Below are 16140 nucleotides of genomic sequence, written 5' to 3'. Positions count from 1 at the left end.
CCTTTCATGTTTGGCAAACACTGACAGGCTCCTCTTTTTGCAGTTTCTGAGCTTCGTGCTGCTGAATGAGCCCCCATCACCCCAGCGACCTCCTCGCCCTCATCTCAGGCACCAGCTAGTTGATAACGCTCTCAGTGAAGAGGAAAAAAACTGTCTGGGGGATGTAATCTAAAAGAGCCCAACCCAGCAAGTAAAATGCAAGTGCTGTGTATGTGTCTCTTCAGACCTCAGAGTCACGAGAGTTTATTTCATGTTATATATATCACACCATTAGCGCTATAACCAGAGTGAAAGTACAAATAGCTGTGGCGAGCCAAACACATTTGAAATGGATGGAACCAATTAGCTTCAAAGATGAATGGGAGGAATGAGAACCACATGCGATGTCAATGTTCACAGTCTATATTACAACACACGCATCTGTTCCAGGCACGGCAGAGAGAGATGTTACGGCTGTGCAAGTGAGTCTTTCGACAAACACAAAAATACTTCTGACATGTAAAAAACACAGTATTATTAGCCTTGGGAGCTTCTGAGTCTCTGGGGTTTGCATCTGTTCGTCTCCCAATAGGAGGGGGGTGGATAATTTAATTGTAGCAGGGAGCCATAAGGTTCATCCGATACACCAGAAGACTGAATTTTCCTCATTTTTGCTCCAAACGGTAACCTCGTCAGCTCTTCTTCAATTTAGTCTAAAATGGTAACAAAGTCTCCTACTGAGTTTGAGAAACAGAGTGCCACCAAAATATCAGATCTATATTCCCCTCAGTACAAAAGGTGCTGAGGCACAAGGCTTGAAAACTTTACTTGACAGATGTTGTCCCAACACCTGTGTGCAGAGGAGAAAAGAAACAAAAATCCTTTCTGCCGGGCTTTTCTGAGGCCATCCCCTAATATCTAAGCAATAAAGCTTGTTAAACGCTGCAGTGGTTGAGTACATCTGACCCACTGGTTATCTGTTAATTGGTGGAGCAGGTTGAATACCTACAAGTTAATCAAGCGTAAATCTTTCCTACACCTTCTACACTGTTAATCCCACCTTACCATCCCATTCCTGCGGAGAGGCTCCCGGTCTTAAAGCCTTCTACAAGATCCAGGATTATTTAGTGCAGTTTCACGGAGGCCATTAGATGACGTGATACCAAGGAAGTTCTATGAGAATACATGCTTTTTCCCACTCCAAGATGCAGATCATGGACAGAAGCACCATGTTCCTTTGCAGTATCAAAAGCCTTATAGAAAAACAAGTTACAGGATACCTACTGCTGGTACAGAGCCCACAGGACCTGCCATCTTCATGTAGAAGGAAATTGGTTTGACTTGAATATTTCTCCACTGATCAACGTTGCCTGCTCCAGCTTTCATCGCTGCTTTCAGGGGCTTCACTGCAGTGCATTTGAGGGTTTATTCCAGCCCCAAGGGGACCGGACAGCAACCCAACCAGTCAGCTCTTCCCCAGCACCACTTTTCCCTTCTTTATAAAAATAACCTCAAGTTTGCTTTCCTGGACTTTTCCTGCATCACCTCTGTTCCTTGTGATTTCCTTTAAGTCTCTGCTATGAATGTACTAGAGATCAAGGTCTTGATCTTGACTGCTGGTATTAAACATGACAGCTACCCAAGCACAGCTATTTTTCTCCATATGTGCCTTTTGTGCTTTTTCCTACTAATCCCACCTATTTCCCACCTCCTTTCCACATGCTGTCTGCTCATGTCTGAGGTCAAAGCAGACCCCAGACCTAGGGAAGTCCATCCCCTTCTACATTTCCTGGCTTTCATCTGAAATTAAATTTATGCTTACGCTCTAATCCCTCCTTGAAGAAGCTGTCAGCTCTATTCAATCCTTCATTTTAACTTAGCTTTGCAGAGGAAGGAAAGTTGACAAGAACTGTTAATACAGAAGAGGACTGGGATATGAGAGAGGACAGGCTGAATGGCTTTGAAGGATAACAAGCACAGAATGAGATTCAGTCATACAAAATGCATAGTCCTATAAATTATATATACATAGGGTATAATCAACTTTTCTGCTGGATGGTGGAGCTTCTCAGATGGAGCTGCAGAGGACAATGTCTGCAGGTGGTGAGTTGCAGGAAAGGCAGAAATACAACCCTAAAATGGATCAGTGGAAATACCTCTGGCAGGCATGGGGCAATATCGATGCCTCTCAGAAGGTAGGGGTGAAAATCTTGGGAATAATGCAGTCAGTCCTGATCATCTACATACAGAAAGATGTATCTACAATTTCACAGGAGGGCTTCTGGGAAGGTCAAGAAGAGCTCACCTGACCGACCATCAGTGCTAGGAAAAGGATGAGAGCACCACTAGGAAGGGAGCTCCAAGCAATGCCAGCTCACTTCCAGCAGAAGCACTACAGCCACGGGTTTTAGCAATGAGCCAGTTTGGATGCAAGCTTCTCACTTAGGCTAAAGAGAACGTTTGCAATAGATAAGTTTTTGTCGTGTAAAACAGCAGCTGTGGCCCTATTGTAGAATAGCAAGCAGCAGAAGATACCTAACTGTGCTTCAGGGAGCAGGTTCTAGTCCCCAGCTCCGGCAGCCCTAGCATCTGCTGGATCATTTCCAAGGGCTTCATAAAAAAACCCAACAGATGGTGATGCAACTCGAAGATATTACATATGACGTTTGCTCTTAAAAAGATTAATAGAGTTTACTTCCCCCTCGTGATTTTTCTTTCTGCATGCTACACACTGCTATGATTTATTGTAAATACAAAAATATCAGAAACTTCTATACAACATATGCTGATATAAATAGTATATTAACCCCCCCCTGCTTTCACTTATGTGTGCGGATTGACAAGAAACAGTTTAAATTCCTCCAAAACTGTTCAAACCGGTTTTATCGAGGGGAACAGATCTTTGTAATTACGCTTACTTTATATAAAACCAATAGAAGTTTGACCATTATAGAAATCAGTCAAACAAAGGACGAGTACCTAGGGAGACTGCTGAACTTTCTCAAATTCTCACTTGCAAAAAGCAGAACGAAGTCAAGGGGTGTCACTTACTGTATCCCAGCAGCATTCACATTCAATAAAGAACAAAGACATCTCAAGGAATTCAACCAGTTTTGGAAAGGTACACTGCAGCAACCACCATGTTCACTGTTTTCAACATTAACTGGTTGCCCCCAGCATTATTAAACATCCCCTTTCTATTTTCCTAGCACTAGGTTATTATAGTATATCATCAATCTTCTTACCTAAGCACCACTCTGGTTTGGGGAATATGTAAGACCAGGTAATACAATTGAGCCATCTCCATATTACCATTACCGTTCTGCCCCTGAGAGATGAGAAGATGGTCTCAGAAGTTACTCTCATCCCATATTACAAACAGAATCAGAGACAAAATCTTGATGATTAAGGAGATATTAGTGTCTTCCAGAAAAGCCACATCACTTCTCACTTATAAAATAAGCATGAGGTGACCTGAAATCATTAAGTCCACAGCTACTTTCAAGATGAACATCTAATTTTGAAGATGAAAACAGAAATAGGGAGCTCTGTATGACTTATCTAATACACACATTTTCAAAACTATGTTGTCAAAGTTTTGTGCAATAAAAAAAAAAGCAGCTTTTTCTTTGAAATATGAGCTTCTGGCTGTAGTTGGAAGAAGAATATTAGGTTTAATGATCACTGTACTCAACAGCTATGGAAATTTGTGTATTTTTCCAAACCCTGCTAACCATCTGGTTTAACAAAGAGACCGCTTGCTAAATCTCAGACAAAGCTCTGAATACTGCCCAAATCCACCAGTAACTTCTGGAGAATAGATAGCTAACAGAATCTGAAATAAGTTCCTGGACATTAGTTGGGATACCGTTATTAACAGAGAAGAAACAGAAGCCGAGCACAACCACCAGGCTGTGTAGTAGAACAGAACTCAGGTCCTGCTAATCATTCAACCCATCAACAGAGGGTGTCTCCACCTCTCATAGGAAGCTCTGATCACCAAATGCCCTCCAGCTGTGAAAGTTTCCACCTCTCCAGGAAGGAAGTTCTCTGCAACCTGGGGCTTCCTAAGAAAAAGAGGTGCAAAGCAACTAATAGAATGTTACCATTCCTGAACCATGCCTGGGAATTAACCAGTCTCCTATCAACTTTCACAGACACTAAGACCAGAAGGAACCATTATGATGATCAAGTATTAAAAGAAGTCCACCCATAAGCCTCCCATCAATCCCTCTATCTCTATTTGACCAACACTAAAGGTGGAAGGGGTGGAAAGAAAAGCCAAGTGTTAACTGAGATTTCAAGTGATGAAGAATCTACTGTCTTCTTTGATGTAATTTGTCCCAACGAATAAGATCAAAACCCTCCATTTTACTCAAACCTCCAAAGCTCGTTTGTTTCACTTACAAACTGGTGTAACGATATTTGCTTCATTCACACGGTATGAGATATGTAAGGCTTTTCAAATATTTAAGTGTGGTGTTATTAATGCCAGACCATGGTGGAGTTGGGGAAAGAAGGATGTTAGCTCCCAAACACACGCTTAATCTAGAGCATGTGGTTTTGGGGGAAGTTTGGAACCAATATGTTTTCAACATTTTCAGGAAATTTGGTCTATCCAGATGAAAGCTTCTTGGACCCTACTGAAATATCAGTCAGCGATACAAACACTGAAACAAGATGGATTTTTTCCCTTCCCTGAAAAAGAAAGTGCTTTTTCACTAATTCCAGAGAAAAAGACAACAGATCTTGAGGAGCAGATTTGGTCTTATTACTCCAGACTATTTAGAAAGAATGGTGAGTTATAGATCTAGGAAAACATCCCAGAAATAAAACACATCGTGTGCTACTCAAAACTTCTGGCCTGCCTTGCCAGAGTGGTTTTTTTCTGGGGGGTGGAATGAAGAAGGGAGGTCTTCTGCTAAGTGTGGAGGAATGATGCTGCCCACGTTTATGGGCAGAAGGGATGCAATGTCCCCTAAAGTCAATAAATCTGAATATAAGGAGTATGTTACATCACAGAATGGGATGCTCATTGTCCAAAGCAGTGGAAGGATGAAACAGTCCTGCTTTATATATGATGTAAGGCAAAGCCTGAGGCCATTCCATTTTTCCTGTCTGCTTTTGTTTCAATTTTGTTTTAAACTCTTCAAAATAAATATGCAAACACAGTCACCCTTAATTGTCTTTTTCTGGTTGCATCTTAAATTGAGATGCTCCATGATGACATCCCATAAAATAGTGTTCCCTCCTCGTCCTTCCCCTAACAGCATCTTCCTTCTACAGCAATACAAGCGTCATGCCTGGAGGACAATCCCGGCATGCTGCTCTACCTTCACAGCACTTAAATTCTGCGCAGTAGAAACACAAGCCCTAAATTTCAGAAGTCTTTGTTTAGTGCTAGCCTTCATATTCTGCCCAATCATATTCTGGAGTTATAGGCCGCTAAGTCCCCAAGACTGGCTTGAAGCCAATTTATAGCTGCTGCTTCTTCTGATACCCCACCCCTGTGCTGAATTAAACTGCTCAAAGCCAGTCTCCTCCAACCCCAGAGATCAAGAAGAGTTTGCAGCTCATCTTGGACTCTTCTGAGGCACTCCCTTGGCTACAACCATTTTTTTGAGGCTATTCTTCATCTCTTTTATGGACTTTTTGCATGTCTCCATGTGTCTCTAGGGGACGTATCCCACATTGAGGTCTTCCCTGACACTTGTGGGGCACGACACTGCTTGCCCAGAAGGTCTGAGAAGAGCTTGTGCATGAACACCAAAGGCTGAGAATCATTTCTCTTGTGGTGAGTTAAGTATGAGAGCAGCCTTCTGCTGCCTCACTGCTCTTCTCTGAGCAATGTGCCAAAGTTCGAGCCTACATCCATGTGTCATCCAGATGATCAGATGCTGCTCTAGGAGCTCCATGGATCAATAGCTTGCTCCCTCCCTATTCTTCTGATCCCATACACCAGACCTCAGTTCAAGCTTATCGGTCTGCAAACAAACGAAGAGAAGTCACAGCTCATCCCTACCCCATCTCTGGAGCCCCTGGAGTGACACTAGATGGCAGAGAGCCACAATCTCTCTCTTCCTTAGCTTCAGATGATGTAAGATCTCATCACATAACAGGTTGGGTTTTTTTGTGTTGTTGGCAATATTTTTTGTCTCCTGCCAACACTCAGAGAGGTTTTTTTTGCCTGGTTTGACAACTAAAAAACATGACTTCACATCAAGGAATAACTTGCTCAAGCTCATCCGGAATAGGAGGACAGTTAAATGTAAATATGCAGAGATAATGGCTAACAGCAACAGTAGGCTGCTTATACCAAGCTTCATACTGACCTTTAATAATATTAAAGGGAAAACAACCTTTAGTTACTGCAGTTTGAGATTATCAGAACTGAAGTGTGAGCAAAAGAGACAGACCTAAGAGAGCATCACTCAACACCATTTCACTGATCCAGGTAAAGGTGCCTTGTTGAGCAATCACCTTCTGCCACAGCTGGAAAGGAGGGAAGGACTAGGATAAACGTAACGATTCTCTGGCATTCACCAGGTTTTTCCACCTTATAAAAGATGCTGTGACTCACAGGTCATCAGCTGCTGTTTGAAGAGACCTGTCCTGGAGCAGGTAGAGACCCACAGCCCTGCCTATCTCCTACAAGCTTTTTACATGAGGAACAACATAGGTGCAGGGTTGTAGAAGAGCCAGGCTGGAACAGCAACTGTCCTTTAGAAGTCTGTCACCTCTGCTGTCATCACCTCTGTTGGTCCTGCTTTGGGGGACAGGGCTGGGTCTAGTCACCTCCCAGGGTTCCCTCCACCCTATGTTACTCCCCAACCTCAGCTCTGCTTCTCCAACAGCCAGAGCTCTGCTGAAAATCACTACTCACTGCTTTCCCAAGTAAGGCAGAGATACCCTTGCTCACTGCCACAGAAATTTCCATCACTTTATAAAGGACAACCAAGTTGATTTATCTCCTCAATCCCATCCAGGTCCACTTTGGGGCTGATGGCCAGGTAGCCCGACAAAGGCTTAAAAAAAGTATATCTAGTCTTCACTGAGTAGGTGCAAGTACACCACAGAGCAAATGTGTTCATGAACAAAGACAAAATCCTGCTCCCAATTAACTACAGAGCCACTGTTGCTGGCAAAATATTATTGCACTGCCTTCTCAAAAGCACAACCCCCCAACCAAACAAAACTCTCCGCCCTTCTTAGCTCCGCTCCCACATAATCAGTCCCAGCCAAGTTCCTGGGGCTCACACCAGAACCTGTGGCCATCATATTTCATTTTCCGCACTCTCACTGGCTATGGAAGAAGAATATGATGTGCCTTTTGTTTTCCTTCAGGCATTTAGGTTGGATTCCAATGCTGGATCTTTACAGCAGAGCTGACAAACAACATTACTATTACTAATTCTGGTATCAGAAGGCCTTTTTTGGCTTGCTGGCTGGGCTCACAAGGCTTATTTTCTATACACCACTGCACCCTATTGCTTACTTTATCAATACCACATATTTGAATTCAACAATTTAAAGCATAGTATTACAGCTGTGTTTTTGTTTGTTTTATTCGGTTGTTGCTTAACACAAAACATTCTGACATTTTAAGTCATATCCCGCTAAGATAAACAACTAACATATGTCATGAATTCCAGTAGAAATGATTCCCAAGTGGTGCTGCAGCAAGGTTTTAACCAAGTGTACGAACGGCTCTCAAATTATTCACTGGATGTTTTAAATGCACTCTTCCCCACCACTGCCATCCATAAGGAATCAAGGGCAAGTGGAAGGAAATCTCTTTGACTATCTTATCCCTGCAGAACTTCACTTTTTTTCTTCTTCCTGCACGTAATTCTGCCTAATTGGATTGAAAACCTCTGTAGTGTTGAACGGCTGTCTGTAAAGTGATGGTTTAATTACATGGAATAGCATGGGATCTATATCCAGCATTATATCTGTGTGCATGTACATGTATTTGTGTGAATCTGAAAAGGGGCCTGAAGGAGATGTAAGAGTGACCCCCACCACTCTTTGGGAAGCCAAAGTCAAATCTGTGCAGCAGTCATCACACAGTGAAGTGTTCCCTGGCTCAGCCAACTCTTGCGTTTATCCATTCACAGCATTTCAAACAGATTAATGGACTTCACCAACCTCTGCCCATATTAACGAGATAAGTTACGAACCCAACAATGTTTCTATATAAGAGCCAACAAAGCCCTAATGAAATCATGAAACCGCCATGCCTCATTCACAACTTTTTCCCCGAAGAGCTTCGCAGTGCCGCGGTGTTCTACGGCTTTGTGTGGCAGAACTTTTCTTATGGCTAATGTATCTGATGTACTATAAGGGGATGTATTTTTAATGAGTGCCCAGAGAGGCCACAACTGAAGACAACTTCACAGTGCCCATCACCAGCACAGAAAGCTCTGGGTTTGGCTACTCAGTCCCACCCTGGCTCTCGCAGACAGAAAAGCAAAGCTTATTCAGCCAGAGATCTGCAGAAGCTGCAGTCACTGCAGCAGGACCCTGGCCATTTGGAAAGGTGCACATGATCCAGCTCAGCACCAGTGCCTCAGCTTTTGTGCTAGAGCTGATCCGCGACCAGACGGGCTTGGAGCATATGCTAAGCAAACTTGTGTCTGCCTGCAAAATACTCTGTGGATGTGGCCAGTGAGCCGGTTTATTCACAGAAATCAAAGCTCAGCTGCAAATACTTCAGCAAGACAGACAATAGAGCCTCTCATACTGTGGGAAAGAAAATCAGCTACTAGTTGAGTTCAGCACTTACAATTCTTGGTGCATGGCATCCACAGTTCAGATGCACATATAGCTCAGATGCAATCACATTCCAGGCTGGAACATCTGTTCTCCTCTCATTAGTCCTGGCCATGTTTTGTAACAGAAGAAACTGAGATTCCTGAACTTCAGTATTTGACCTGAGGCATTATGAAAAGCCCCGATTTTCAGAAGTGGAATTCATACGGAATCACCAGTCACTTCTAATAATGTTGGTCTCTGCTTAACACGCAGCTGCAAAAAAAGCTTAGAAGTTCAAGTTTCAGCAAAGCTTGCTGCAGCACACACCATAGGCTACACACTGAAGATCCATCAGGACAATTCTGAAATACACCCAAAAATGGAATCAGTGTAAGTAGGTGAAAATGCAACTGAGGTGAGATTCCAACCACAGAATTCCTTCTCAAGCCTTCTGAATATCCTTGGCATCTCAAAATCTTCCAGCAGTCATCCCACTACCATCTGAACCAGGTACCAAGGAAGCACAGGCACACACCAAAGCAGCTCTACAGATGTAACAAATCAATAGCACCTCATCACAGCTTTATAAATATTAATAACAACAAAGCAGGCTTTCTTTTGGAATAATCCAGATAACAACTGGAAGGGCTGGTGAAGAAGACAGGAGGCAAATTGAGGCTGTGAATGGATTGGGACGCATCGACCGTTTCACTGTGAACACTGTGAGCTAGAACAATTTCTCATCGCGGCCACCACGCAATTAGGCTTCTCCCTCTCCCAGCAAGTTAATTTCTTTCAACATTTAACATACCAGAGTTCAATAAAGAATTTTGGACTGCATCAATTTCCACTTCTTGCTGGCTGATGCAGCTTGTCCTCACGGAAACACCACCCTCAGTGCAGGATGCAGGAATGAGCCTCACCACGCAGGCTTTCAGCATCGCACACTTTCTAGGTGCAAAAAGTGACTCCAACATCTTTAAGCTGAACCAGCATATTGGCTCAGGCCCAGATGTTAGCATCTCTGCTTTCCCAAAAAGCTCGGGCTATGTGGAGCTTGCCTCAAATTATGCCAGCAAACTGACTGCAGTTTCCCAGAACAGTTTTCATCAAAGATTGCTAATGGACATTGCAGCGAACTTGACCTCAAAGTAACTCCAGTACTAAAAAATCATTTCAGAGTAGCTTTAACCAAGGGTGCACCGAAAAAGTTTCGGCTGCCTAAAAACGTATTCTCTTAAAAGATATACTGAGAGCAAGAAGGCCCCTTTAAATATCATCTTCACCTTCGCTTTCACTCGTTTCCAGAAATGATGTGGTATTAATCTATCACTGCTGTAACAGCTGAAACCAGGACATCATTCTGGGGTTTTAGCCAGCTGCTAAGCTTCTCTGCACCTGTGGAAATGTTGGTTAGAAATAAGCAGAGACACAAGACCATGATCTGAAATTACTTCCCTATATATTTATCAGTGTATCTTCCTGATGAAAAGCACCTGAGGTGTAAGACCTTATACGGATACCTGCCTTATTACCATAAGCATAGGTATAACATGCGGGTAAGGATCTGCAAATGAGCTAATCCTAATTTTACCCTCGTAATAACAAGTACTGACAGCAATGCCATATGGAAGAGATGGAGATTGTCCATGAAGATTCAAACATCATCTTAATTTCCCCTTCTCCCATTTTGGGTGAAATCACGGAGAAATTCTGGGGAAAACAGCATTTTGCAAGCACTTTGTGGCACGCCTTTCTTTTGTGACCATCTCCCGCACTCCAGTATCCAGGAAATGTCCTATATTTACTGAATGCTCATTACCACGGTTTCAGAGCACAATAAGGCTCTATTGCCCTTCATAGATCTGCACGGATCTGCATTTCTGGGAATGCCTGGGCTTTGGGGAATTGCACGGGGCCGACACAAAGGCACTGACTGTTTTGGAGGCAGAGGGTCAAACCTGCCCTTGGCAAAGGAGAGGAAGCCAGCAGGAAAAGTCTCTATTGTGGTTATTGCATAGTCAGTGCTGCCAGGGAAGGGGGGACAGCTGAGACACGGCACCTGCAGGACCAGAAGCTGCCTGAGGATGGAGAGAGCCAGGCACTGACATCGGCTACCTGCTAAACCACCCTAAAACCACCGAGCAAACGCTAACAGGGTGAAACACTGAACCCACGTAACTGGCACATCGCTTCCCAAGCTCCAGGTAGAAACAGGGTTTGAGACGAGCTTCTGCTCTCCTAGAATTTGATTTTCATTTCAACAAAAGCAATCTGCAGCACTGAAACCCGTGAGTTCTCATCAAGGACTTTCCTCGGCAGTAAGGACTGCCAAAGTAGTAGGAACCAAATTGTTGTCAGCTTAAGGACAGCCATCTGCTCAGCCTCTTCCCAGCTGCCATGCTCCAAATCAAAGAATGGATAACAATCACTTATGTTTCTCACCAAGCTCAATATGAAAAAACCTAGGAAGGGAAAAAAAAAAAGCCAAACCAAAAAGCAAAAACCAAACAAACCAGGAAAGCAGCACGGCAGGGATCTAACTGGGAACAGAGATGAAAGTAGGAGAAAAAGAAACTCTTTTTCTTTTTTTTAAACAATGTTTTTTAAAGAGTCCAATTGACATCTGCTTTATAAATGCTCTGTCATTATTTATAACCTCAAGAGCACAGAATTGTCTCTGTAGTTACAACCATGCTACTCCCATATTTTGGCTTTGTTAGCAAAGAGCCAGCAGCATTTTTACTGGTGCTTTGGGAACAGAGATCTAACATTTCATACACAGTTTATTTAAAAGTGGACTAATTTAACATTCTTGATGGTTCCTTTTAGCACAACTGTTGCTAATTACCAGCTCCAGAATGATTTGTTAATCTGGGAGCAACAGCGGTTCCACAGCAGCATAAATACACCAAAAGGGGAAAAAAAGAGAAAAATGAAAGAGAGACATTGGAGAGGGTCAAATTTTAGCGAACAAAAGCAAATGAAGTGACAGGTGGAGTCGGTGACACAGAGTGGAAAAAACACTGCGAAGTGGAGCTATAAAGGGGATAATCCTGGGCCTTGAGGAGCCAAAAAACAAAAACAGTGGTGATTTTAAAGCTGTGCAAATGTTGGTTTTGGAGGCACGGACAGGAAGCTGGCGTGAAAGATGATCTGTGCTCCTCAGGACTGGGATGGACATCAGCCTGCCATTAATCTTGTCTGCCTCTAGCAGGGTGACCCGCGCCAGAGCGGGACAGACAGCGAGCGGAGAGGGGAGCCAGGCAGGCATCTCATCCCAGGACATGACCTTGGCTTGCTCAACTGGATGCAGGGCACTGTGTGTGGAGCGGCATGGACAAAAATTAAGCAAACACGATCATAAAAATGACAAGTGGGACTGAAGCCGGAGTCCTCAAAGGAGGAGCCCTCGAAATACTGGAGTCATGCCTGGAGGTGGCAGGATCCAACCGATGGCTTTGCACTATTCACACAATATTTCTTGGGGTTTTTCAGCAGGGAGCAGCTTTGCTGCTTGTAGCCTCCGATGTCCAATCCCTGTGCCTAGAGCATGCAGCCCCATCCATCACCTTCCCCTGGCCCCATGGGACCAGCTCCGACCCATCTCAAACCCACCTTTTCCACAGCCAAAGACTTGAAAGAAAACTTTTAGGAATGGGACTATATTATCTTTGATGTTTATAAATCATCAAAGCCATTCCTGTTGTTGGTACCAGAGCAGGACTCAAACAGCCGTGGAAGGGGACTGAGCAGCCTCCCTCCAAACACGGCTTCCACACTTGGATCACTTTGGTCTTTCACTGCATGTGTGAAAGGACTTGAAAGTTCATAAAATTAATTCCAGATAAATATTAGTGAGGCCTCAAGTGGAAAGCACATCTCCTTCCTTCTGGAAATTTATAGTTCAGCCACTTTTATCTTCTGGAGGCTCTTCAGAGATCAAAGATTTGATCGACTTTCCTTTCGCAAAACTCATGGAGCAAACGGTGTGATCAGGACTGTGACATGATTTTACTTATTTTTTTAATGATTCACTGCCCTTCTCTAAAAAGTAAAATTCCTTCACGTAGATCTGAAACGAACAAGCTACACAAGAAAGCTGCTCTGCCTATTTACTGGTTTGACAGTTATTACACCCACCCTGAGAGCTTACACTTGTTAAATACTGCTCTACCTAATAAAACTGAGATGGCCAAATGCAAAGTAACTGCTTTCCAACATAACCTGCCATGCTAATGCTGCTAGCATAATGACTCTAGCCATTTCCCCCCATCTCCCTCACATTATGGGGTCAAACCCCCTAACTTACAAAAAGACATATTGCACCAGTGCAAGTGTGCTACGTTTCTGGAGGGACTCAACTCTGACGCATTCAGGGAACACAAAGGAAATCTGGGAAAGGGGTGCAAGTTATAAAGTACAACATGTTTTCACCTGGGCACAAGGATGAGGAGAAAAGCCTTCATTAGTCCACCAATTTTAAGTATCTATTTCTCACTGTGCAGTGATTCCCTGCACATCTGGCAATAGAAAGGCAGCCTTAGGCAGCCTAACAGGCTCATCTAATTCCTCCCAACATCTGCCTGCAGCACTCCATTTACACCACTCACATACAGTGGAAACTTGCTACTTATACAAGCAACTTGCAAAAACACTGGAATAGGTTTCAAGGAGTCGGTGCAAAAGGACTTGGATCTAGCCTGAGCCATCTGAGCATCAGAGTGACACCAGCTCTAAAGATGATGGACCACACTGAGCTAGAATCACTCTGGGAGTCTGTACCAAATGCATCATACTTGTCAGCGTTCTGGGAAGGAGGAATCCAGGACTTTTATGAAGCTCTTTCTTGGAGCAGAGCCACAGGGAAATACTCTTCCACTTTGAAACTGCGAAGGTTTCAGAGGAGATGGGAAACTCGTGAAGCCACGGAGCTGGAGAGGAAGATGAATACTGAGAGGTTTATAATGCAGTGAGGACTTGGGCTTAGCAGGCATTAACCCATGCACAGACCGCTAATCCAGTATTTCTTTCCCTGCTCTCCCTGGCATTCAGTCCCCTTTGCTTCTTTGTATAAAAATGGATCTGTGCTTTTCTGCAGGAGGGATAATGCTGGAGCTCTTCCAGGAGCTTGACACGGGCAGCAATCCTCATGCCACAGTGCAGCTGGACAGTCATAACAAGAACAGCATCGGAAAGAAAATTCTCATACTGAAATAAGGCAGGATTCAAGCTCGGGGAAGGGACTGAAGGTGAAGGCAGTATCACACATCCTTGCTTTTATATTTACCAAATCACAGACAAGTAATTTTGATTTTTTGGTAACTTTCTGCTCTTTTCATACAAGCTCTGTACAACTTTGACTTCCCTTCACGTGGGCTTTGAAGCCACCTGAGGCTCCATTGTGCTGCAAAACCCTGTTACAGCAGTTACCATTTTGTATTGCAGATGTTCACAGCGGTTTGTTGGACTACAAATAGCTACTTGATTTTAAGCAGACACAGGTATACAGAATAATAAATATATGTATACAAGTACAAATTATAGCCATAAATGAACATAGAGCCTCACCATTAGAGAAAAAGAGTCAAGGACAAAATGACTAAGCAGCATTAATTTGCACAAAATCACTAGATCTAGAGATGCAGAAACCAGAACTACCGGCATTCCTCATGTGGAAAGGCGATCAAAATCAGATAGAAACTATTAAAACCCACAGATGCCATTCTTTCCCCACCACATACACAATTCTGTACACCATGATCAGAACCATGAACTGAAAAAAGTGTCAGTCTTCTGCTCCTCTGTGCAAGGACAAGACGCACAGCAGCAAGGAGCGAAGCAGGACTCACCGTCTGGCCCTTCGCTGCCTTTACTCCTTTTATTCCGACGGACACGTCTACCTTCTTCTCCAACGTGCAGCTTGTCTTCAGGGTGAAAGAAGTTCAGCCAGGCCAGCTGGAAGAAGAAGGATAAGTTTAAGCATCTCTGGCAAGAACGGCTTAGCTGAGTAGAGAGATCAGCGCTTGAACACCAAATCCTTTCTACCAGGGATAGCTCTGCTGAGCTGAGTGAGAGAGCCATAGGGGACACGAGATGGCTGCTCAGAGATGCTCAGCTCATCCCAAGGGAAACCACAGGGAGCTGTGTGCCCTTGGAAACGGTCTAAGACTTGGGAAGACTCAACCTGAAGCGCTTCAGCAGGGAGAAGCAACCCCCTGAGGCACAGGAGCTGTGGCCGCAGGCAGAGTCAGGAGAGATCTATAGCTGGAAATAATCAAACACCCCACATGCCGATGCAATCATTTCTAATTTTTCTCTGCAAAACTTGCTCAATCCTGGAGCTCTTTCACCAGTGCTACTCACTGCCAGTAAGTTTTTCCTCTCTCAAGCTCTCTTCTGCGAGCCTTATTAGCTACTGAGATTCACAGGTCTTCAGGGACCCTTAAATCCAATTCCGTATACCACATAAATTAACACTTTAAACCTAGGGCAAGTACGTCTTTATAACATGACTTTTGCCAAGAGGGAAAAATTTTAAGTAGTGACCTCTTGTTCATGAAAAAAAAGAGCTGCTGCACTAAAAACTCTTTGACAGTTACTAAATCAACACCCTTACCCAGAAACTGGTTCACCAGTCCTCCCTGCTACCCCAGGGTGCAGCAGCTCATCACCAGCAGCATTTTCCCCAGCTATTTCCACTTCCTAAAATTAGCAATTTCACAAGATTAATTAGGGCCCAAACACCTTGTTCTGCCGGTTACCGCACCCACCAACAACCAGGGCTGCTCTGGCCAGCATGGGGTTTTCTTTACGCTGAGGAAACCCCATCACAGCTGTTTGAACCATAAACACACGGACAAGCTAAATACAGCCTAAGACAAGAATAAAGAGGCTTCACAAAAGCAGCACCAAAGTTTATCAAGTGTATTATTGTTCCAAGAACAAAACCTGTGGCATCAAAAGCATCTTTGAAACAGCAGAGAAAGATAAACTCCTTCCATGAATTGCTAGTTAAGAGCGTCTCCTTCAGCTACAGGCCATAAAAATACCTATTAAAAATAATAATCTCTAAAGCTCTCTTTGCTTTTGACATACCCTGGGGCTCTCACCTCCCATCTCCTACCTCCCAGCTCCACACACGAACACCTATTCCTGAGTTCATTCCCATGCACACACTCTTCTTCCAGGCAAAGAGCATCCCCATTCCTGCTTCCTAAATAGCAGCTGGATTTTACATTTGCATCTTGCTTTACTCCAACAAGATCCAATGCAATCTTATGAATGAGACTTGGAAGACCAAAGCCAGCACTCATCTACGTAAGGAAGGACCCAACACAGAGTCAGATGGAGAGCCAAAGACTGAGTTACAACGCATCTTAGTAAATGGACAGAACAGGGCACAGG

At 43.8% G+C, this 16140-nt stretch overlaps 1 protein-coding gene across 1 annotated transcript in view; it reads right to left on the bottom strand.

Moving 5' to 3' along the window:
- Nucleotides 1-16140, bottom strand: part of EDA (ectodysplasin A) — a gene marked incomplete at both ends in the record, with an annotated part of 69912 nt that overhangs the window by 12839 nt on the left and 40933 nt on the right. The window contains one exon of the mRNA XM_080624785.1: nt 14586-14691. Coding sequence (XP_080480911.1) covers nt 14586-14691 — 106 coding nt within the window. The remainder of the gene's footprint in view (nt 1-14585; nt 14692-16140) is intronic.

The sequence above is a fragment of the Psittacula echo genome, assembly GCF_963264785.1.
Source record: "Psittacula echo genome assembly, chromosome: 8".
Classification (NCBI taxonomy): Eukaryota; Metazoa; Chordata; class Aves; order Psittaciformes; family Psittacidae; genus Psittacula; species Psittacula echo.
The sequence above is the reverse complement of the archived record's forward strand: the minus strand, read 5'-3'. Positions and strand labels throughout refer to the sequence as shown.